Raw genomic sequence first — 23,266 nt, 5'->3', positions numbered from 1 at the left:
CTAGCAGGAGTCCCCCCACCCCTCCCTATCTACTTGGTTTTTTGTGAAACTGAGGGCAGTGGCTCAGGAAAAGCATCCAGCTTCGACTGGAGGAGGGTTTCCTCTGGTAGAACCCCAGATATATGGGGGTAACAAAATTTCGTGCCCACCTGCTTTGGGCTTAGCCCCCCCCCCCGTGCCCTAGGAAAGAATCAATGTGGCTTACAAGGCCTGCCCAGCTCACATCCATATCATAGTACCCTATTGTTTCTTATACCCTTCAATTGTCTACTAGGAATCATTGCAGCTTACAGCCCTTTCCCACTCCTGCTCTCCACATCCGTTCCAAGCATGCCCAAATTCACTGTGATCTGCATGTATCATCCTTAACCCTGATTCCTGTAAGTTCACTACCCAAGTCCAGAGATGCCAAGTATGCTGATCCTAGCTGAATATCAGCCTCCACCCTCCCCAATTCTGATCTCCCCATCTCATCCCTCTGGAAGAACATGGAATCCCCCACCTTTCAATCCGACTTTCCAGACCCTGCCTCTGGAGCAGTAGCCTAATATTTAGTAGAGTGGCCTGAGACTTGGGCTTGCTCCTTGTGCCTCTAGGCAAGTCACTTAACCTTAGTCTATTATTTAAATCCCATCCCTCCCTCACTGTCCCCCTACCCGAATATTGAGACCCATCTTAGGAATGCTGAGTGAAGTGGAATGAATGGACTTCAATCTTTCCAAAGCTACTAAGACTAGGGGGCATGCAATGAAGCTACTAAGTGGTACAGTAGACTGTTAACAAAAACTCAAGCAACTGGCAAAAAAATCCCCCCCCCCCCCCCGAACACCTTCACTGCTACCCTCCATTCCAAACTCTCCCCTCCAGGGCCACCATTGCTGCTATCCTCCCTTTATGCACAAGATGATCGCAGCTACTGTCCACCACCCCTATTGAGCGGCTTACCATACACGTGCTGGTGCTGAAAGTCTGATGCCAATGTTCTACGCTGGGCAGCTGCGGGGCCTCGAGCCTGCTGAATGCTTTCTGGCTCCTGCCCTCTCGGAGATTCTGCCAGTCCCCATGAGTACTGGTTAACTGAGTCTACTGTTAGATTTGAAAACAATTGCAAAAAAAAATATTTCTTCGCTCAACCTGTATAACTCTGGAATTCTTTGCAAAGGCAGTTAGCTTAGCAGGGTTTAAGAAAAGCATCAAATCTTTTTTGGCTTTCGGGGATCTTGAGCTAGGTGGGCCACTGTTTTGGTCTGTTCCCGTATGAACTCTGTGGGCTCAGCTCTCTCTCAAAATGGCAGCCTCAGTGTGTATTGAAGAAGCTTTATTGTCCAGACAGGCGCACAGCGTCTGGGAGGTGGCGGGTGGATTGCTCGACGCTCGACTCGGCGGTTGCTGGCCGTTGGCGGGTGGGTGGCTCGGCGCTCCGCATCGCGGCCTGGCTGACAATGAATGGCCGCCGAAGCCGGAGCCGCCGCTGAGACCCGGAGGAGGAGGCGGAGGGAGGTGAGAGGAAGGAGGGAGGGGGCCGCGTCGCGGAGGGGGGGGGGGAGGAGGAGGAGACGAGGGAGGGGGGGACCTTGTCGCGGGGGCGGCTGTGCTGCGAGTTGGGCTCCGTCCAGGCCTCGATCCCTTCCCCTCCCCCACCCCGGGGGAGCTGGAGGGGGGAGGGGGGGCTGAGTTAGCGGTTCCGGGGGTTGGCTGGCCTTAAAGAAAAGGGGGGCTGGGATTGGGTTTCTTCCTCTCCATGTGGCTCTGCAGCACCTGTAGGACCTGAGGCATCACTTTCCCCCCCAAATCCATTACGTTGAGCAGAGTCTGTAATTGAGGACTTGTGACTTTCATAGAAAGTCTGCTCAACATAAAGGATTAATAAAAGTGTTATGGAGAAGAAAGAGGTTGAAAAGTGCACATTTCCCTTTCCTCCATTTGCCTGTTTGGGGGACTGGATGTGAAAAGGTCTTTCTGCTTCTAAGTCATATGGATGGATAGACAGTTTGAATGGTGGAGCCAAAACACTTGAAAATGAGACCTGCTCTAGAGGTCAATAAGATCAAATACAAAAGAATATAGTGCGCAGGGGAACCTATCAAGATCAGGTGGTCTTGTGAAAGTCCTGGAGTTTGTAACATACCAAAACTTCTGCATTGGACTGGATATGGCAAGTATTGGCATGGAGGCGCTAAAATCATTGGTGACGCCTTGTTTCTGGAGGCTGTATCTCTGAAAGGATATTAACAGACTAAAATCAAGGCAATCTAAAGGAAGAGATGGGGGGGGGGACAAGATGAAGTTGTAACTTGGTTCATTTCAGATAGTTTTATGATTTGATTGTTTTATATTTTTTGTGACATGTTTCTCCAAGCATAACAGGCATACTATTCTCATCCACGGAACCCAATACATTGACTGCCAAGTGTACAGTCACTTTAAATCTTTAAGCAGTACCCGTACTGTATGTGTGCCAGTGCCTTTTGCCAGATGTCAGTTTGCGGAACCATCGGTTCTTGCTTTCCACGGTGCTGAGAAAACATGTTTTCAGTTCTCTCTTCAGCCTTCCCATACTTATTTTTAATTATTTTCCTCTTAGTTAATCATTTTCCAGAATATTACCTGGCTTCAATTTTTGGCATTTGGGCCACGCTGGGCCCTTTTTTCCCATTGGGAGTGTTGATTATTTTCAGCATCCTAGTTACTCGAGCCATTGAGCCCTTTGATTTTTTGTCAACCGTTTTCTCCTCCATGCCAAAGAGACTACCAAGTAACTTTAAGAAATGTTCTTGATACAATTAGACCAATGTCTGGGTCCTCAACATTGGGACATTAGCTGTGCCCTTTGCCTCCATATACAAGAGAGGTCACTCAAAGCCCAAAAACTTCAGTTTGAAAAACATTTCAATACCATGTCGGCATCAACATCGAGCATGGCAGGGGACTCAGACCTGACACTCAGATGTCCTACGTGCCACGTATCCCGATACTCAAGGCATGAATGAAAACGACGTAGAGTCTTACCTCTGTAAGGAGTTTGATGCCCAATACTCTGGACTCAGTGCCAATGACTGAGTCTTAGAAAGCTAAGAAGCACAAACATTCTTCCTGTTTTAGACATATGTATCACTGCATCCTCCCAAGCGTCAATGTACCGAGGATCACTCTTTTTCCATCCAAGTGATGTCTTCTCGTAGATGTGCCTCAACATCAAGGTCTCATGCTGATGTCTTTTTCTGTACTGGCACCATCTCCTTAAGAGGAAATTCGGGCTTTGCTCAGACAAGAACTTTTGGGGCTACTGTAGTTGCAGTCTTAAAAGCTTCCATGCCTGCCTCAGCTCAGCCCAAGGATACTTCAAAGCATCGATTAAAGATAAGGTCACAACGGCGAGCATCGGAGTTGGCACAGACCCACTTGATGCATGGATCGGTAGAGGAGTTATTTCCTGCATCTTGGCACACATTGACGCACACCCATGACTCACCTAGCAGAGTACTTTGAAGAGTCTGACTTCAATAACTCCAACCATTCTGATGACTTGCCAGGATACTCAGCAGAAGAATCCTTCTAATCCTTCCACCACCTCAACACAAGTCTCCATCAGAAAGTATATCTCTTACTGGTTTTGTAAGGCAGTTGAGGCAGGCTTCACCCTTCAAAATGGAAACAGAGGAGGAGCCTCACTCTGAGCTATGTGAACTTCTTGACTTTGAAGCACCACTAAACAAATTGGGAGAATCCCCTGTCAATACAAGTAGCTCCTAAAAAGCTAGACACAATGTATAGAATTCAAAAGTGTCTAGGATTTGACAAAGTTCAACTTCAACATCATTCATTAGTTTTGGACTCTTCCCTCAAGCATTCATGCAACTCACAATCTTACACTTTTGCTCCTCCAGGAAGAGAAGCCAGAACATTGGACTCTTGGCAAATGCATTTTCCAATCATCTATGCTGATTAATAGAATTATGGTCTACCAATTTTATATGTCTGTTTCTTTAAATCCTTTCTTCAACAAATTCCTCCCGCCAGACAAAAGAGTTTCAGCAATTGTCTGAAGAACTTGTTTACGACAAGAAAGTATATGGCTAGAGGGTCTTTCGATGCCTTTGATGTCTACAAAATCCTGAGTGGAGCAGAACGGGTACAAGTGGATCGATTTTTCACTCTGTCAAAAATTACAAAAACTAGGAGACACTCGATGAAGTTACAGGGAAATACTTTTAAAACCAATAGGAGGAAATATTTTTTCACTCAGAATAGTTAAGCTTTGGAACACTTTGGCAGAGGTTGTGATAAGAGTGGATAGCGTAGCTGGTTTTAAGAAAGATTTGGACAATTTCCTGGAGGAAAAGTCCATAGTCTGTTATTGAGAGAGACATGGGGGAAGCCACTGCTTGCCCTGGATCGGATGCATGGAATGTTGCTACTCCTTGGGTTTTGGCTAGGTACTAGTGACCTGGATTGGCCACCGTGAGAACGGGCTACTGGGCTTGATGGACCATTGGTCTGACCTAGTGAGGCTGTCCTTATGTTCTTCCATAACATCTGTGGTGGTAATTGCAGTGCAGCTTTGGTTTGGCTTAGAGTGTCTGATCTGGAAAATTTGGTACAAGAATGTCTTTCCAATGTTCCTTGTAAGGGAGACAACTTGATTGAAGAAGCTGCAGATAAGATTTAAAAAAACACACCAATACTATGATAATTTTCTCTAAACCACACACCTCTCAATCTTCTTTATTGTCTAAAACAGTGGTTCTCAAACCTGGCCTGGGGGATCCCCAGCCAATTGGGTTTTCAGGTTATCCCTAATGAGGTATACAAATCTGGCTCATGCATTAGGGATATCCTGAAAATCCAACTGGCTGGGGGTCCCCCAGGCCAGGTTTGAGAACCACTGTTTTAGACAATAAAACATTCAGCATCATCTAGACCAGTGGTTCCCAACCCTGTCCTGGAGGAACACCAGGCCAATTGGGTTTTCAGGCTAGCCCTAATGAATATGCATGAAGCAAATTTGCATGCCTATCACTTCCATCATATGCAAATCTCTCTCATGCATATTCATTAGGGCTAGCCTGAAAACCCGATTGGCCTGGTGTTCCTCCAGGACAGGGTTGGGAATCACTGATCTAGACATTTCAATTATAACACCAAAGACATTACAATAATCTGCTTTCATCATCTTCTAAGCCTGCCCCTCAATGACCTCATTCAAGACAATAAAGGACACAAAAATCAAAGTTGAAACAGCAGTTGTCCTTTTGAGTCCTTTCTAGAGAGCACTGCCAGCATTCTCCCCATTGGAGACAGGTTGCTTTACTTACATCAACATTGGACTCTTATCACAATGTATCAGTGGGTACTTCGAGGTGTCACTCAGGGTTGCACCATGCGCTTGCTCAGAAAACCACCAAACCACCCACCAAAAGAGTCAACTCGTTCCAGTAGACCCTCCTTCACCAAGAACTCTTGGCCCTTCTCTAGCCGACCTCAATAGAACCTGTTCCTCTGCAGGAGAGAGGCCTATTGTAGACTTCCAGGGTCTCAACAAATAATTTTCTTTTTTTTTTCCTCTGAAAACACTTCTACTCTACTGGAAAAGGTGATTGGCTATTCTCTCTAGATCTAAAAGAGGCCTACACTCATCCAAACTACCTCTAGAAAGTATCTTCGCTTCCGCTTTGGTTCTCAACATTTTCAATACAAAGTCTTACTCTTCAAACTGACTTCAGCCCCTTGAGTCTTCACAAAATACCTGGTGGTAGTGGCAGCAGCCCTTTGAATATGGGGGTTTAGGCAATTGGTTGAGTAAGGTTTCATCATTGCAATCAGCTCAGCATGCCATCAATTCAGCTAGTTGTTTTCTGTAACTTGATTTTGCCATCATCTACCTAAAGTCACATCTACACCCTTCTCGTGTGCTAGAGTTCATCAGGGCTTTCCTGGATACTACGGTCAATCTTTTTGAGAGTAGACAATCTCATCCACCTGTGCCAAACAATCTTTACCCTACAACACACTTCTGCTTGTCAGTTGGGTCATATGACATTGACAATGCATGTCACTCGATTTGCACATCTTCACCTCAGAGTACCACAATGGACCTTTATTGACTCAGTTGATCTCAAGCCCCGGGACACCTGTCTGCTACAATTCATGTCACTTCGGACTTCTGTCATTCTCTCCAATTGGGGATGGTTCCTCACAATCTCACTGAAGGTCTCCCTTCCAGCACTTCCCCCACCCGCCATCAAAAACTTCTAAACACAAATGCTTCAGTGTTTGGATGGGGTGCTTATCTAGATTGCCTGTGCATGGTCTCGCCACAAACAAACCCTCCATATCAATCTTCTTGAACTAGGAGCAATAAGCAATGCTCTAAAAACATTCCAGAACCGTCTCCTCCATCAAGTAGTCCTTGTCCATACAGACAACCAAGTTGCCATGTTCTGTCTTAACAAAGGGACACAGATTTTCACCTACTTTGCATGGAAACAATCCAGATTTGGAACTGGGCAATTGTGGCAAACTCTCAAAGCGATTTACTTAGGGGGAAGCATCCACATTCCACTCCATCCAGATCATTGGCAATACCTCGGGTTCACCTTCCTACATTGTTGTTTTCGGTACAAAGTTCTCCCTTTTTGGCTCTTATCTGCTGAAATGCTCCCATGGTACTTGCCTGCAACTGGCTTGTTGGGTTTGGAATCCTCCTGTGGTGCATATTTGTGGCAGGTGATGCCAAGAATTGACTGTCCCCATGGAATGCCTTATTGGTACGTGCTTGCAACAGGCTCTGTCGGGACTGGAATCCTGTGGTTTGTGCCTGAAACTGGCTCTGTCAGGGTTGAAATGCTCCTGTGGTAGGTGCCTACAGCTGGCTCTGTCGGGACTGGAATGCTCTCGTGGTAGGTGCTTGCAGTTAGCTCTGGGCTGGAATGCTCCCGTGGTAGGTGCCTGCAATTGGCTTTGTCGGGACTGGAATGCTATCGTGGTACGTGCTTGCAACAGGCTCTGTCGGGACTGGAATCCTGTGGTTCATGCCTGAAACTGGCTCTGTCGGGACTGGAATGCTCCCGTGGTAAGTGCCTGCAGCTGGCTCTGTCGGGACTGGAATGCTCCCGTGGTAGGTGCTTGCAGCTAGCTCTGGGCTGGAATGCTCCCGTGGTAGGTGCCTGCAATTGGCTTTGTCGGGACTGGAATGCTATCGTGGTACGTGCTTGCAACAGGCTCTGTCGGGACTGGAATCCTGTGGTTCATGCCTGAAACTGGCTCTGTCGGGACTGGAATGCTCCCGTGGTACGTGCCTGCAGCTGGCTCTGTCGGGACTGGAATGCTCCCGTGGTAGGTGCTTGCAGCTAGCTCTGGGCTGGAATGCTCCCGTGGTAGGTGCCTACAATTGGCTCTGTCGGGACTGGAATGCTCCCATGGTACGTGCTGGCAACTGGCTCTGTCGGGACTGGAATCCTGTGGTTCATGCCTGAAACTGGCTCTGTCGAGACTGGAATGCTCCCGTGGTACGTGCCGGCAACTGGCTCTGTCGGGACTGGAATGCTCCCGTGGTAGGTGTTGGCAATTGGCTCTGTCGGGACTAGAAGCTCCTGTGGTACGTGCCGGCAACTGGCTCTGTCGGGACTGGAATCTTGTGGTTCATGCCGGCAACTGGCTGTCGGGACTGGAATGCTCCCGTGGTAGGTGCCTGCAGCTGGCTCTGTCGGGACTGGAATGCTCCCGTGGTAGGTGCTTGCAGCTAGCTCTGGACTGGAATGTTCCCGTGGTAGGTGTCTACAATTGGTTCTGTCGGGACTGGAATGCTCCCGTGGTACGTACTGGCTCTGTTGGGACTGGAATGCTCCCGTGATACGTGCTTGCAACATGCTCTGTCGGGACTGGAATCCTGTGGTTCATGCCTGAAACTGGCTCTGTCGGGACTGGAATGCACCCTTGGTAGGTGCCGGCAACTGGCTGTGTCGGGACTGGAATGCTCCCGTGGTACGTGCTGGCAACTGCCTCTTTCGGGACTGGAATGCTCCCATGGTACGTGCAGGCAACTGGCTCTGTCGGGACTGGAATGCTCCAGTGGTAAGTGCCGGCAACTGGCTCTGTCGGGACTGGAATGCTCCCGTGGTAGGTGCCGGCAACTGTCTCTGTCGGGACTGGAATGCTCCCGTGGTATGTGCTGGCAACTGGCTGTGTCGGGACTGGAATGCTCCCTGGTACGTGCTGGCAACTGGCTCTGTCGGGACTGGAATGCTCCAGTGGTAAGTGCCGGCAACTGGCTCTGTCGGGACTGGAATGCTCCCGTGGTAGGTGCCGGCAACTGTCTCTGTCGGGACTGGAACGCTCCCATGGTACGTGCTTGCAACAGGCTCTGTCGGGACTGGAATGCTCCCGTGGTATGTGCTGGCAACTGGCTGTGTCGGGACTGGAATGCTCCCTGGTACGTGCTGGCAACTGGCTCTGTCGGGACTGGAATGCTCCAGTGGTAAGTGCCGGCAACTGGCTCTTTCGGGACTGGAATGCTCCCGTGGTAGGTGCCGGCAATTGGCTCTGTCGGGACTGGAATCTTGTGGTTCATGCCGGCAACTGGCTGTCGGGACTGGAATGCTCCCGTGGTAGGTGCTTGCAGCTAGCTCTGGGCTGGAATGTTCCCGTGGTAGGTGCCTACAATTGGCTCTGTCGGGACTGGAATGCTCCCGTGGTACGTACTGGCTCTGTTGGGACTGGAATGCTCCCGTGGTACGTGCCGGCAACTGTCTCTGTCGGGACTGGAATGCTCCCGTGGTACGTGCTGGCAACTGGCTCTGTCGGGACTGGAATGCTCCTATGGTGACCACCAGGGCTGGAATACGCATGAGCTGTGGATAGAGCTGGAATGCTCTTGAGAGGAGAGTGTATCCCCCCTGAAATCGTGTGGGGACTCTCTGTGCTTTTACTTTGTTGACCTTCTCCTGTGAGTTCAGCATAAGGCTGGTTACTGGCACCTTGTGGCTAAATATTTACCTAGATTATGGCATGACTGGGGGTGAAACAGGAATCCCAGACTGACTGCAGCTTGCTCTATGTGTGTGCTTTTGACTGTCTGTGTATGCCAGTTTCTTTCTAGCACCATTACATTGCCCTTCCTATACTTATCTGTAGATGGGGAACAGATAGGCATAAACACCTCCTCTCTCCCCTCTCGTAGGTGCAGATAGGAACATTATGCCAATATCGCCATTCCCCCTCCCCACGAACTGAATGCAGACTGGGATACACCAACACCTTACCCTGTCAGGACCATAAGGTGTCAATAAGAATATACATTCAGCCCTCTCCTGTTCTCTGATGTGCAAATAGATATCAGCACCTCAGCCTAATCCTCTCCCTCCCCTCCCCCCAACAGGTACGGAAAGGATCAGACACATTCCTTCTCTGCTTACAGACACACACACGCACCCTCACACTGCTGAAGCCTGTGCATTTTGCTCAGCAGAAATTTTCCCAAATGCTGCATTGTCTGGAAGGAAGTCTGGGAAGTGTTGGCGGCTGAGCAGAGCGGTGCGTGTAGCAGGCTCAGGATAGCTCTTTGCTGTCTGTATGGAAGAGATATTCAAACCCCATCCCAGCTCCCCCTCCTATTAGGCTTGTGAGGTATCAAAGCATGCCAAAGACAGCAGGGGGCGTATAGCAGAACTGTGTGCATGTATGGGATGGGGGGGTTAGTACTGGAATAACGGTGTAGGGGGGGGATCGCCTCAGTATTGGATTAGTTGACTCTTGATATGCTGCTATATAGTGCTAGATGTGCCCTCCTTACCTATGGCATTTGGTTGCTGTGCTTGACTGCTGTACAGGCTAATCTGAAGACCACATAGCTGACATAGAAGACTCTGCTAAAGACATTTTGCTTCCTGTTCTCCGCTGCAAGCCATGACCTGTTTCTCCTTCCCCATCTGTCTCTCATCAGAGTGCTATCATGGATGGCTTTGCTCCCCCTCCAATCTCTCTCATATCTGGGTGCTATCATGGATGGCCGTGCTCCCCCTCTCCATCTGTCTCTCATCTAGGTGCTATCGTGGATGGCTTTGCTCTGTCTCTCATCAGGGTGCTATCATGGATGGCCTTGCTCCCCCCTCCCCATCTGTTTCTCATCAGGGTGCTATCATGGACGGCTTTGCTCACCCTCCGATCTCTCTCATATCTGGGTGCTATCATGTATGGTTTTGCTCCCCTCCCCATCTGTCTCTCATTAGGGTGCTATCATGGATGGCCCTGCTCCCCCTCTCCATCTGTCTCTCATCATGGTGCTATCATGGATGGCTTTGCTCTGTCTCGCATCAGGGTGTTATCATGGACGGCTTTGCTCCTCCGATCTCTCATATCTGGGTGCTATCATGTATGGTTTTGCTCCCCTCCCCATCTGTCTCATTAGGGTGCTATCATGGATGGCCCTGCTCCCCCTCTCCATCTGTCTCTCATCATGGTGCTATCATGGATGGCTTTGCTCTGTCTCGCATCAGGGTGCTATCATGGACGGCTTTGCTCTTTACAGGGTAAAGTGGACTTTACAGGGTAAAGTGACATTATTCGCCGACGACGCAAAACTGTGCAACATAGTAAGTGATAGCGTTTTACATGATAGTATGACACAGGACCTTCGTACGTTGGAAAACTGGTCCTCGACATGGCAGCTAGGCTTCAATGCTACGAAGTGTAAGGTCATGCACCTCGGTAGCAGAAATCCGTGCAGAACTTACACCTTAAATGGAGTAACATTAGCTAGAACCTCAGTAGAAAGAGATTTGGGAGTAGTCATCAGTGCAGACATGAAGGCTGCCAAGCAGGTAGAGAAGGCCACATCCAAGGCAAGGCAAATGATGGGATGTATCAATAGAAGTTTCGTCAGTCGGAAACCAGGAGTCATAATGCCGCTGTACAAGACCATGGTGAGACCTCATCTGGAATACTGTGTGCAATTCTGGAGGCCACATTACCGTAAGGACGTGCTTAGAGTCGAGTCGGTTCAGCGGATGGCCACTAGGACGATCTTGGGATTCAAGGGTCTCTCTTACGAAGAGAGACTGAGCAGACTGCGGCTCTACACTCTTGAGGATCGCAGGGAGAGGGGGGACATGATTGAGACATTTAAATACATCACAGGACGTGTCGAGGTGGAAGATGACATCCTCTTCCCCAGGGGGACCCTCGACCACAAGAGGGCATCCGCTTAAACTCAAAGGGGGGAAATTTAGGAGTGACACCAGGAAGTATTTTTTCACGGAAAGGGTGGTAGATCACTGGAATAAGCTTCCGGTGCAGGTAGTCAAGGCCACAGGCGTGCTTGACTTTAAGAGCAAATGGGACATGTACGTGGGATCCCTACGTAAGACGATTCACTAGCATCTAGACTTATTGGGGTGGGTCAGTAGTGTGGGCAGACTTGATGGGCTATGGCCCTTTTCTGCCGTCATCTTTCTATGTTTCTATGCTCCTCCGATCTCTCATATCTGGGTGCTATCATGTATGGTTTTGCTCCCCTCCCCATCTGTCTCTCATCAGGGTGCTATCATGGATGGCTTTGCTCCCCCTCCGATCTCTCTCATATCTGGGTGCTATCATGGATGGTTTTGCTCCCCCTCCGATCTCTCTCTCATCTGGGTGCTATCATGGATGGTTTTGCTCCTCTCCCCATTTGTCTCTCATTAGGGTGTTATCATGGACGGCTTTGCTCCCCCTCAAATCTCTCATATCTGGGTGCTATCATGGATGTTTTGCTCCCCCTCTCCATCTGTCTCTCATCAGGGTGCTATCATGGATGGCCTTTCTCCCCCTCCCCCTCCCCATCTGTCTCTCATCAGGGTGCTATCTTGGCTGACCTTGCTCCCCCTCCCCATCTGTCTGGATGTCTTCGCACCCCCTACCAATCTGTCTCTCATCAGGATGCTAGAATAACTAGCCAGTTTCCATGTTTGTCGATATTATTCAGGAGCTGAGAACTCAGCTTTGCTTGGCTAGAGGGACATTAATAAAGAAAGAATGAGAGTGCTTAGCATCACTTAATCTTTTGTCCCTCCTCTGCACCGGTATTGACTCTATTCTTCTCAGATGTGGAGGCGGAGGCGGAAGCAATTTGGGGTTACTGGAGTCAGGCAGTGAAAATGTGCTGACTCTGACTCCAACTCCTAACAGAGTTAAATTGTATGGCATGCAAATATTATAATGCTTACATTTCTTATTTCACAGATAATTTGATTAACCCATTTTTCCAGGATATGTTTTACTTTAAAATATATTTTGATAGTCAAGTTCTTTGATGAAACAAAATGTAATATATTTTTTGCTATTTATATTAGTGAAAGTGGCAAACTCTGTCAGATCCCATCCGCGCAAGCCTTGAATAGTTGTGATTTTATATTGAAATCATTTTATTAAAGTATAAAAAGAAGCAATATTCTGTACAAGTGTCATTTTATAAAATCACAAATAATATAGAACAAGGATCAGCAAAACCCCTGTCTCCCCCCCCCCCCTCCCTCTCACAAATGTCTCCTCCACTATCGAGAAAACTCATGCTAACAGAGTACCTCGGTCACACACAACATAAATGCCAAATCCATAATAGCTGATCAAAAACGATAAACCAAAATCCCAAGAAGCCACACCTTGCAAAGAGAGAGAGATAAATAAAGGAGTGGGAGTCAATGGTTTTATGGACCGACTCCACAACTTTGGGTGTGAGACTGTCCATGGTTGATGTAGGCATGAAAGGCTCGGAGTGTACAGAAGGAGGCATAATGGCCTCTGATCCCGGAGAGAGCGGACTGCCTGCAGTTCTTGTCAGGATAAAGAATGAGATTAGACATACATGGGTCGAAGATTTGGCAGGAATCCAAAGTAATGCCCTCTACTTTAATAGAATTCTGGGCATAGATACCATTTTTCCATTATAAATACATTGCAAATGAGGGGGGGGGGGGGGAGTTTTGAATTTTTATTAAATGTTAGATCAATAGGAAAGAAAATTTTATATGATATATATGATTGCATAGGTAATGGGAGGGAGGGAGTTAAATTTTATGATTTAATGTTGAATATGATAGGAATTAAAGTGTTGTATTCAGTTTCAAATGTCATTTATTGATGCACTTGTTGTAAGATGCAAAAATGAATAAAGATTTATAAAAAAAAAAGAAAATAATTCTGGGAAGGGAATTGGAGGCCTGCTGACTGTTATCGAGGAAGAGAGGATGAGGAAATGGTGCCAAGAAAGAGCAGGACCTCATTCTTTCAGGGATTCAGTTTAAGACCTTTACTACTATGCAGTTAGCAATTAGCTTTAATTTATCAGAAATGCAGAAAGAAAGCCCAGCACATCACGATGTCAGTGTAGATGGGCTCTCTCCCCCTTCCCATCTGTCTCATCAGGATGCCTTTGTGGATGGCCTTGCTCTTTCTTCCTTGAGTAGAGGTCTGAGGGTAGCTTCAGCACTTCCTTGCTGTCTCACTGGACGTATTACCCAGAACTATACAACCTTTGGAACAAGGAAGCAGTATGGCCTCCTAAGCAGTATAGTTCACACATTTCCAATCCAACCTATCTCCTTCCTGTCATCAGGGAGTCGCAGACTTTTGTTATTTATCCATCTCAAGGGGCCATTGCTCTCAACCTCAACATCTAATACCTAGTTTGTAGTGGCTTAAGAGTCAGCCTCACCAGGAACTTACCTGAGCTCTTTCCTTGGGGTAAATCTGGGCTACTGATGATGTTCAAGAGCAGACTCGTTGCACCAAGGGCGCCTCTTTGGTTCTGGAGCTAAGATTCCATGTCTAATGTTTCACTCTTGTCCTTTCTTCCAGCAGACCTCGCTCTGTTCTGAGAGAGGTGACCATGGCCCAAACTCTGCAGATGGAGATCCCAAATTTTGGAAACAGCATTCTGGAGTGCTTGAATGAGCAGCGGCTGCAGGGCCTGTACTGTGATGTGTCTGTAGTAGTGAAGGGTCATGCTTTCAAAGCCCACCGTGCGGTGCTGGCAGCCAGCAGCTCCTATTTCCGGGACCTTTTCAATAGCAGCAAGAGCGCAGTGGTGGAGCTCCCGGCAGCGGTACAGCCTCAGTCTTTCCAGCAGATCCTCAGCTTCTGTTACACTGGCCGTCTTAGCATGAATGTGGGGGATCAATTCCTGCTTATGTATACAGCTGGCTTCCTGCAGATCCAGGAGATCATGGAGAAAGGGACAGAATTCTTCTTGAAAGTCAGCTCCCCGAGCTGTGACTCCCAGGGACTGCACAGTGAGGAGACCCCCAGTTCAGAGCCGCAGAGCCCCGTGGCTCAGACCTCATCCCGCCCTTCCTGTAACACGCCACTACCCCTGATGTCCCGTGTGAAGACGGAACACCAAGACTTGGACTCAGTGCAGTGCACGCCTGTGGCCAAGCGCCTCTGGGACAGTGGTCAGAAGGAGGCCAACGGTAGCCGCAAGATGCCCCGCTTCTCAACAGAGGCTAACGTCAACAGGCAGCCAGTGGCAGCGGTGGCAGGCAGCGGACCCAGCACGTCGGAGCGCACCAGTCCTGGAACTTCTAGTGCCTACACGAGCGACAGCCCCGGCTCTTACCATAATGAAGAGGATGAGGAGGAGGATGTGGTGGAAGAAGGTTCTGATGAGCAATACCGGCAGATCTGTAACATGTACACAATGTACAGCATGATGAATGTCAACCAGTCAGGTATGCTCTGGGGAGGGCACTTTGGAAGAGAGTTCAGTACTGCTGACCTGCTGGGGGAAGCAGTTCTCAGGGCTGGCAGGTTCAGTGCTAGAGGAATGGCGGTGGAAGCTTTGGGGGAAGGGGGGGTAGTGGCATAAGCTCAGGGTTCTCTAATTGCTGGAGGGAAGTAAAATGAGTTAGCAGCTCTGGGTCTGGCTAGCTGTATCACTGCTGGGGAAGGGAAAGTGAATGGCAGCTGTGGAGCTGAGTGCTGCCATTCACTTGAAGAAGTGCTCTGTATAGTGTCCGGACCTGATGTTGGATATCATCTTTGTGTTGTTTTCATGTCTCTTTTGGGCAAGAACACAGCAAGGATGCACTGGTTTTAAGCAATCTCTGTACTTGCAGCTCATCTCTTCTCCCCCTTTATTCCTTGCACAGCGGAGAAGGTGGAAGCTCTCCCTGAGCAGTCTCCCTCAGAGTCCCGCAGCCGGATGCGGCTTAGGCAGGACCTGGCTTGTTTACCTGCTGAACTCATCAATCAGATTGGGAACCGCTGCCACCCCAAGTTGTATGACGAAGGAGATCCAACAGAAAAACTGGAACTGGTGATTGGTAGGTGGCAGCGTTCCTGTCCTTTATCAGTTTAGAAGCCCAGCCAGTGCTAGTAGAACTGTACTGATGACATGCATTTGTCTCCACAGGTACCAATGTGTACATCACACGAGCACAGCTGATGAACTGCCATGTCAGTGCAGGCACACGGCACAAGGTGTTGCTCAGACGCCTCCTGGCTTCATTTTTTGATCGGTGAGTACGCCTTCAAGTGTGTGTATACGAAAGGGGAAGGAGGGTGATTGCACTGGGGTACAGATGCTGTATAATGTGCTAAAACTCTTCCTCAGGAACACTCTGGCAAACAGCTGTGGCACCGGCATCCGTTCCTCCACAAATGATCCTAGTCGTAAGCCACTGGACAGCAGAGTCCTTCACGCAGTGAAGTGTAAGTGTGAATGGTGGTGAGAGGCAGGCAGGGCATTGATGAGAGAGAGAACTGATGAGACTCAGGGGTCGCTGAAAGCCAGATTATGTTTTGGGCTGGATAATTGTCAGGAAATACAGGCTGTGGATGGATGAGTTATATCTGGGAGGTGGGAGGGAAGGATATCAGGAGAGACGGACTTTGGACAGGTGATATCTTCTGAGGTATGTGTCTCCTGACATGGGCTCCTAAAGGTCAGATTATGTTCTGGGGGCCCCAGAAAGCTGGGTCATATTTTGGGTGCAAGAGGGCAGAGAAGAGAGATTGGTTTTGAAAGGTTGAGTTGTAGTGGGGGAGGGGTGCATATCATGGATGGCTGGGTTATATCTAGACTGCAATTGAGGACAAGCCTCCTGAAAACTGCCTGGGTAAGTGAACTAGGGAAACATTTATTGCTGCAGGGAGATCAGTGACAGAGATGGGAGGTGGGGGGGGGGGGGGGGCTAGAATTTCCTACCTTGCTGGGATGGAAATGTCTCCAGAAGCTGTATGTACACTTACTCCTTTTTCTCACTTTCCCCACCTCTACAGTTTACTGCCAGAACTTTGCACCCAACTTTAAGGAGAGCGAAATGAACGCCATCGCAGCCGACATGTGTACAAACGCCCGCCGTGTGGTACGGAAAAGCTGGATTCCGAAACTGAAGCTGCTGATGGCAGAGGGTGACACATACACCAGCTTCATCAATGATACGGGCAAAATGGAACCAGATCTCATGGGAGTGGAACAGGGAGGCTTCGAGAGCAACAGCCAGGACGATGCAGGGGCCTCTGCTGAGGGGTTGCCTTGAAAAGCAGCCTTAGGGCCACTGCTTTCATTTCAGCCAGTTTCACCCTTTCTTTTAATGTCTGCCAGAGGAGTAATGCACACACCGTCCCTTTAATTATTTCACCCTGTGCGAGAATGGCGAGCACTGGAGGCAGAGAGAGATCCAGACATTTTTAATTCAGTTGAATTTTTATATTTATAATATATATTTGCTTAGAAAGGAAAGGCCTTTTCATAGAAAGAGAAAATGTGAAAAAATGTACCAGTGTCTTTTCTGAAATTCCTCTGCTTCACCCTTGAAATATTGGAGGCTGCAATGTTATTCAAGCAGTTGGGCCTCCTCCCATCGCTCCAAGCAACATGATGCCTGTGTAGCTTTTCCTTGGGGTAGGAGGAAGGAGCAGAATGAATGTCAGTGTGTGGAAGAAGAGTCCAGGGCTGATGCCCCCTCCGGGACTGGGTCCTTCCTCTGGGGATGTGTGGCATTGCCTGGCACACAGGATGCTGGGAATTGTATCCCAGCATTCCAATAGAAAGGAGGTTCGTTGGGCTTCGGCATTGTTCCTACTTTAGAAGATTTTTTCACTTCTGCTTGGTGAATGGAAGATTCTAAGGGTCGTGTCAGGATGAAAACAGCCTGCAGCTTCCACTGGAGAAAAGCGAGGAGAGCAGAACAGGTGACTTGATGGCTCCAGGATGATGTGCTCATTTCCACCTCCTGTGGTTTGTTCCCATCTCTTCCACCATCTGCATGACTTGATTTGCATAGTCTAGGCTTAGTACAAATGCACGTGCTATGTTAGGAATACCAACCCCCTTTTTATGTGTCATTTAAAGGATTATACAAAGTGAGTACTTGCCTCCTTCCACCCTGCGAAGGATCAAAGGTGGAACAGTGCCATTGGGTAGGCAGGATTTTGGTTTTATGTAAATATCTGGAGGAAATGTTGAGCACCCATTGAGAAGGTTTCTGTTGAGATATGGCTTTTATGAGGAGCTTGTTAATCTTTCTGACCCAGCCCTCAGGGTTTGTAAGTGAAAAGACGGAGAGGACCTGAAGATGTGTTTGGGATGAAAAGAGGAGGGAGGCTGTTGCACCCTGTGTTTTCTGGATCTATTGAATCCCTTGCTCTCAATAGTTTCATCAAGGAACTTCTCGTATCCCTTTTGTTTTAAACTCAACACCTGTTTCAGTTTTGCATCATGACGGTGAATAACAGTTCTATGCTTCCTTTCTGCACCTCTCATGATTTAATCTCTTTTTAGGCTCTATGAAAATAGCTCCATAGTCTGATCTATGTTGTCTTCCTGGCTATCTTTTTTTCTTGTGCTCCCCGTTTTGGGGGGTAGGGATCACTAGAACCGCATGCCCTGGATCGGTAGCATGGAATGTTGCTACTCCTTGGGTTTTGGCCAGGTACTAGGGACCTGGATTGGCCATCGTGAGAACGGGCTACTGGGCTTGATGGACCTTTGGTCTGACCCAATAAGGCTGTTCTTATTTCTACAATCACAGAATGCCATTTGCTTATTGCATAAAGTCCTAACATTATTAGCCTTGCTGACCACTGCTGCACATAGGACAATTGCACAGTGAACTCCTTTTCTGAGAGGTAGTGAGCTGCTCTATTCCCAGAGGTTGGATCCCTTTCCACATACCTGTACTGAGCTCTTTCTGCCACTTCTTCACCCACTTACCCTATGATTTTTGGTTATGATTACTTGGAATAATTTTGTGTCATGCGGAAACTTTAGCACTCCCCCTTCCCCGTCTACTCCCATTTCTGTGCAATTTATGGCCCGGCTCTTCTCTTCCTCTCAGCTGCTCATTCCTTATTTGCACTAGGGTGGTGCTCTGTGTCAGTCCTGGTGGAATTTTATCCTATTTATATGAGACAAAAATGGTCATCCTTAACTCTGCTTATTATCCACGAGAAGATTATTTTTCTTCTTCTGTTGCGAGTAATCTGTACAAGTGGATAATATCAGCCAACTGATGCATTCAAGACCTCCAACAGTGACTGTAATCATTAGATTCTGCCAGTTTATCAGAAGAGTTGTCTGGCTTGATGATCTGTGGTTTCCTGGGCTACTGTTTGGAGCCTTTTTAAAGGAAGGGTATTACATTGCGTACCTGCTGGTTCTCTGGGTTTGTGACTTTTTTATTTTATTCTATTTTTTGATAAGCAAGTTTCTAAGGTTTTGAAGACAGTTTTTTTTGTCTTTACACACTATCCATTCTCTTTGCAGACTCTTGGACTTTCATACCTATGCTTTTTTGATCTGGAGAATAGATCATTGCAATTAATAAGTATCATCTTAAAGGTCTCCAAACATTATAGAACATGGCTGCTTATGTTCTTTATGGGACATTGGCTTCAAAATGTTTTGCTTAACTCAGAAACACATTACCTTATCTTTTTGCTTTAGGTGATTTGGTCCTGCCTTTATGAGTCCACTAGAAATTCTGTCTTTTTCATTGCTCTCACCTTTTCTTCATAATGGACTTTCAGAAATGACAATTAAGTCCCATTATTTGGACCCCATTTTGCAGGTTGGGGGCTAAACTATGGTAGTGCATGAGACTGTACCGAATGGCATTCTTTTCCTGTCTTTTGTTTTGTTGATTGTACACCAGAAGGAGGGTATATTAAGTAGTAATAAACATGCAGGACGGCCTGAGATGAATCAGGAAGGAAATTGGCCTCCAAATCTTTGATTCCCTGCTGATCGTAGCTCTTCAGTGTCATCTTTAAGCTCTTTCAGCGCTCTTCTGTGAATGGCTAATCCTAGGTTACCTTTCTCCCCAACTAAAGCACAGATAAGGACTACAATCACAATATCCAGCACAGACGTAGCTAAACTCAACATAACTTCCATTGCTCAACGCTCGGACAGCAATGATTTCAGACCCTTCCTAGAGCAAGGTGCTAGATCTAACATTTTTAAATATCCTCCCCTCTCATCGTCCAGAATTTGTGCCTTCCAGAGACCTGTTTCCTTGAAAGTTCTTGTCATCATCCCTTTCATTGCTAATCTGCTCTTACAATACTCCAAAGATGTCAAACTCACCAGCCCCTGGGAGTTTGTTCAGTTCCATCAAGTTTAGAAAATGAATCTGTCTAATGTAAATCTCTTGTTTATGTCCTGTTGAGCAGATCTGCAGATTACGACCAGGTCAAGTAACAGTCTTCACAAAATATACCCCGATGTGTATTCTTCTTTTCAGTTATTTTTATATTGCGCTCTTCCGGAACCGAGATAGAAGAGGTAAATTCCATATGGCACTGCGGCTAATGCAGCATTAGGCACGCCAGGGAGTTACCTGGAGTGGCAGCCGTCACCACACAGACTCAAGTGTGTACTTTTACACTGTAATGAGTGTGGCGATATTGAGTTTCAGGAAGGGCCTAAAAACTCATTGTGAAGGGGTGCAGGGCTGAAGCTTGGTCTGGGCTCTGCTCTACGTGGTATTTGACTAGCACTGCTTTTCTGGACTGGGCTCTTTGATCACCACTTCTCCTTGTCTGTAATTGAATTTTATTCTGTAACTTCAGATTGATTTGGATTCTCAGCTTTATGTTGTGGTGACATTCAGAAGAGAACTGGGTACTATTATTACTGCTCGGATTCAGCCCACGTCCTTTCACTAATAGGCCAGTTACGAAACAGGAGAGAAGCTTTAGTTTCTTTAAATCTACTTTCTTGAGGTTCATTGCCTTGTCTTCTGGATTCTCTTATGACTTCTTTCTACTCTGCCCCTTTCACTGATGGCATCTGGCCACAGCCCCTATTGGTGATAATCAAAAGCGCATCACCTGATGGGCGGTTGATTTATCCCAGGACAAGCAGGCAGCTATTCTCACTAGTGGGTGACGTCATCCGACGGAGCCCCGATGCGGACGTCTCACAAGCATACTTGCTTGTAGAAACTTTAGAAGTTTCGAGTCGCCCACACCGCGCATGCGTGAGTGCCTTCCCGCCTGATGCACCGGGCGTGTCTCCTCAGTTCTTACTTTTCCGTGGAGCCGAGAAGTCTGTCTTCGACTCTCTGCGTGAAGTAACTTCCCTTGTGCCTTCTAAGTCCACGGTTTTGGGTTCTTTTACCTCAGAATCGTTGATTTTCGTCGTATTTTATTTTTTTTAAAAAAAAAATATATATTTTCCTTCCGTTCGACCGGGCAGGCCACGTGGCCGCAGCCCCGCGGCTTCGACCTAGCGGCGGAGCTTTTTCGGCCTATGTCCCGGCCTATTACTGGTTTTAAGAAGTGTGTCAAGTGCCAGCGCGAGATTTTGCTGACGGACCCTCATCGACGCTGCCTTCAGTGTCTCGGGCCTCAACACCTTCTGAAATCGTGCCGGCCTTGCTCCACACTTACAGCACGTGCGTTCAAGCGTCGCTGCGTCTTGTGGGAGTCGCTGTTCAGCATGGAGGCTTCGTCGGAACTGACCTCATCGAAGAGCGCCAAACCTTCGAATTCCACCTTGACTCTTCCGTCTTCCACCTCTGCGGCCCCGAGTCTCCTCAAGCCTGCTTCGTTTGTGCCGGCTTCGCCTCCGCCGCCTGCTGAGGTTCCTTCCTCTGCCTCCTCAGGTCAGGTAGCTAAGCAGCCCATTCCCCCTGTGGTGCTCAAGGTGCCCAAGGCTTCTAAGCCCAAGCACCTGGGCGCAGGGATCCCGATGTCCGTGCAGGAGGTCCCATTGCGGATGCGGATCCCTCCTTGCCGGCGTCGTTCCAGACCTTGCTGGAGAAGCAGTTCATCGAGCTCTTTACTACTATGGGGCCGAAGCTTTTCTCCCAAATCCAGCCTGGGCATGCGGGAGCCTCCCGCGAGGTTGAGCTGCCTCCGGTGCCTCCACGTCGTACACTCGCTGCAGGAAGCCGAGTCTCTGCGAGTGTCTGGTCTGGCATCGATGCATGCATCGCAAGGAGCAGAGTCTTTGCCCATGCCTCCATTAGAACCGATTCACTCGATGCAAGGAGCAGAGTCTTTGCGAATGCCTCCACTGGAACCGATTCCCTCAATGTCAGGAGCCGAGTCTCTGCGAGGGCCTCCTCCGGACCCAATGCCATCGATGCCGAGCCTCGAGGCTTGGCGGGTGCTTCTAGGTACATCTACTCAGCCACCTCTGCTTCGATCCACCTTCCCCAGCCCCATTCACTCGCTGGAAGCCTCGTCGGTGCCTCGCTCGCCTCGACAGTCGAGGCCTACTGCCAGGCACAGTTCTGGCCATCGCTCGAGGCATTCTTCGAGGCATTCATCGAGGCATGACTCACCTCGTCGGAAGCAGCCTTTCATCGAATATTTGCCTCCAGAGTCTTCACCTCCTCCTATGCCGGAGCTCGAGGATACTTTGGGATTTTTTTCTCCCGGCCGATCCCCGGCCTCGTTGGACCCGAAGACCTCGTCGTCCTCTAGTTCTTCTCGAGGCCCTGCTCTGGCTGACCAGCTGTCTTTTTCCTCTTTCCTCCGACAGATGGCTGTAGATCTGGACATTACCCTGGACACGGGGTCCAAATTTTCCAAGGAATATTTGGAGACGAAGCATCTCCCTCAACCACCTGCTGAGTCCCTCCGGCTTCCTTTGCATAAGCTGTTGTTTTTTTTTTAATCTTTATTTAAATTTTAAACATATTATCAAGAATAATCTTCTTGTACAGAATATGAGTGAGTCAACATAATATAAAACAAATGAAGTAACAGTTATATGACAAAATTACTATTTACTCATCATAATTAAAGTCCCAAAATTAAATTGAGATCCAAGATGTTCCTGAGTGAGAATTATTAAAAGAAAAAGAATAAATTCAAATTGCAATTAGGCGGTCAGATGAGAGTGGACCAAGAGTAAATTTATACATTGAGATCTTTTTTATCCCCTTCAAGGCCCTTCCTAGAGAGAAATCCTGTCAACTGAGAGGGCTCAAAGAAAATATAATTGCAAGATTTATATTTTACAATGCATTTACAAGGATATCGTAAAAGAAATGATGCCCCCATTGCAGTGACCCCAGGCTTAAGAAGCAAAAATTCTTTCCTTCGTTTCTGAGACTCCCTTGTCACATCTGGAAATATTTGAATTTTATGTCCAAGAAATTCTTTATGTCTGTTCTTAAAGTAAAGCTGTAATATCCAATTTTTATCTGGTGATAAAACCACCGTAGCTAATAGGGTAGCTGGAATAGCTACCTCCCTCATTGAAGATTCCAATAATAATGTTATATCCATTTGTTCACCCTGACCCTGTTGTTCTGATGGTCGCTGTTCTTCCAAATTTTTTGATGTTGGCAAATAATAAATTTTGGAAAAGGGAGGAAAGGCATCATTAGGAACATTAAGAACTTCACAAAAGTACTTTTTCAAAACTTCTTTTGCTGATAAAGAAGGAATCTTTGGAAAGTTCAAAAATCTAAGGTTATTCAATCGCATATTATTTTCCATCATTTCCACCTTTCTCCTAAGGTTAAGATTATCCTTAATCAGTGTCGTTTGGATTTGAGTTACTTCAATTATCTTTTTATCTATTTTTTCCACATTATTTTTCATCGATATATTTTCCTGTTTAAGTCCATTTATTTCATTTCTTTGTTCTAAATATTTCTCTTCTAATACTTTAATTTGTAGTGACAATGTTTGTCCCAGAGTAATTACCAAGTCCCAAATTGAGTCTAGGGTAACATTCATGGGTTTAGGAACAGAGAATATACTTGCTTGCATTGTCCCAGCTTCCACTACAGTGGCAGTCCTCTCTCTCTGGAAACCTTGCTCCATT

The 23,266-nt window shown here is 47.5% G+C and overlaps 1 protein-coding gene across 2 annotated transcripts; it reads left to right on the top strand.

Moving 5' to 3' along the window:
- Positions 1 to 1,020: 1,020 nt before the first annotated feature.
- NACC1 (nucleus accumbens associated 1) lies at positions 1,021 to 20,395 on the top strand. Of its 2 annotated transcripts, none has more exons than XM_033924141.1 (6): positions 1,021 to 1,500; positions 13,834 to 14,702; positions 15,123 to 15,296; positions 15,386 to 15,491; positions 15,587 to 15,684; positions 16,255 to 20,395. In XM_033924141.1, the coding sequence occupies exons 1-6, from the start codon at positions 1,289 to 1,291 to the stop codon at positions 16,512 to 16,514; spliced, it is 1,719 nt and encodes a 572-aa protein (XP_033780032.1). In that variant the 5' UTR covers positions 1,021 to 1,288; the 3' UTR covers positions 16,515 to 20,395. The 2 variants fall into 2 exon arrangements, with proteins under 2 accessions (XP_033780032.1, XP_033780031.1); XM_033924140.1 differs by having other exon boundaries at positions 13,831 to 14,702.
- The last annotated feature ends 2,871 nt before the right edge of the window (positions 20,396 to 23,266 follow it).

This window comes from Geotrypetes seraphini, chromosome 16 (assembly GCF_902459505.1).
Source record: "Geotrypetes seraphini chromosome 16, aGeoSer1.1, whole genome shotgun sequence".
In the NCBI taxonomy this organism is placed as follows: Eukaryota; Metazoa; Chordata; class Amphibia; order Gymnophiona; family Dermophiidae; genus Geotrypetes; species Geotrypetes seraphini.
Note: the sequence above shows the minus strand (reverse complement) of the source record. Positions and strands in the feature narration are given on the sequence as shown.

Excerpts from the sequence above, each read along its gene's own strand:
- NACC1 (XM_033924140.1), top strand. The coding sequence starts at position 1,289 with ATGGCAGCCTCAGTGTGTATTGAAGAAGCTTTATTGTCCAGACAGGCG. Across the intron at positions 1,501-13,830 it reads GGAGGAGGAGGCGGAGGGAG|CAGACCTCGCTCTGTTCTGA; the intron begins GTGAGAGGAAGG and ends CCTTTCTTCCAG. Across the intron at positions 15,685-16,254 it reads AGTCCTTCACGCAGTGAAGT|TTTACTGCCAGAACTTTGCA; the intron begins GTAAGTGTGAAT and ends CCACCTCTACAG.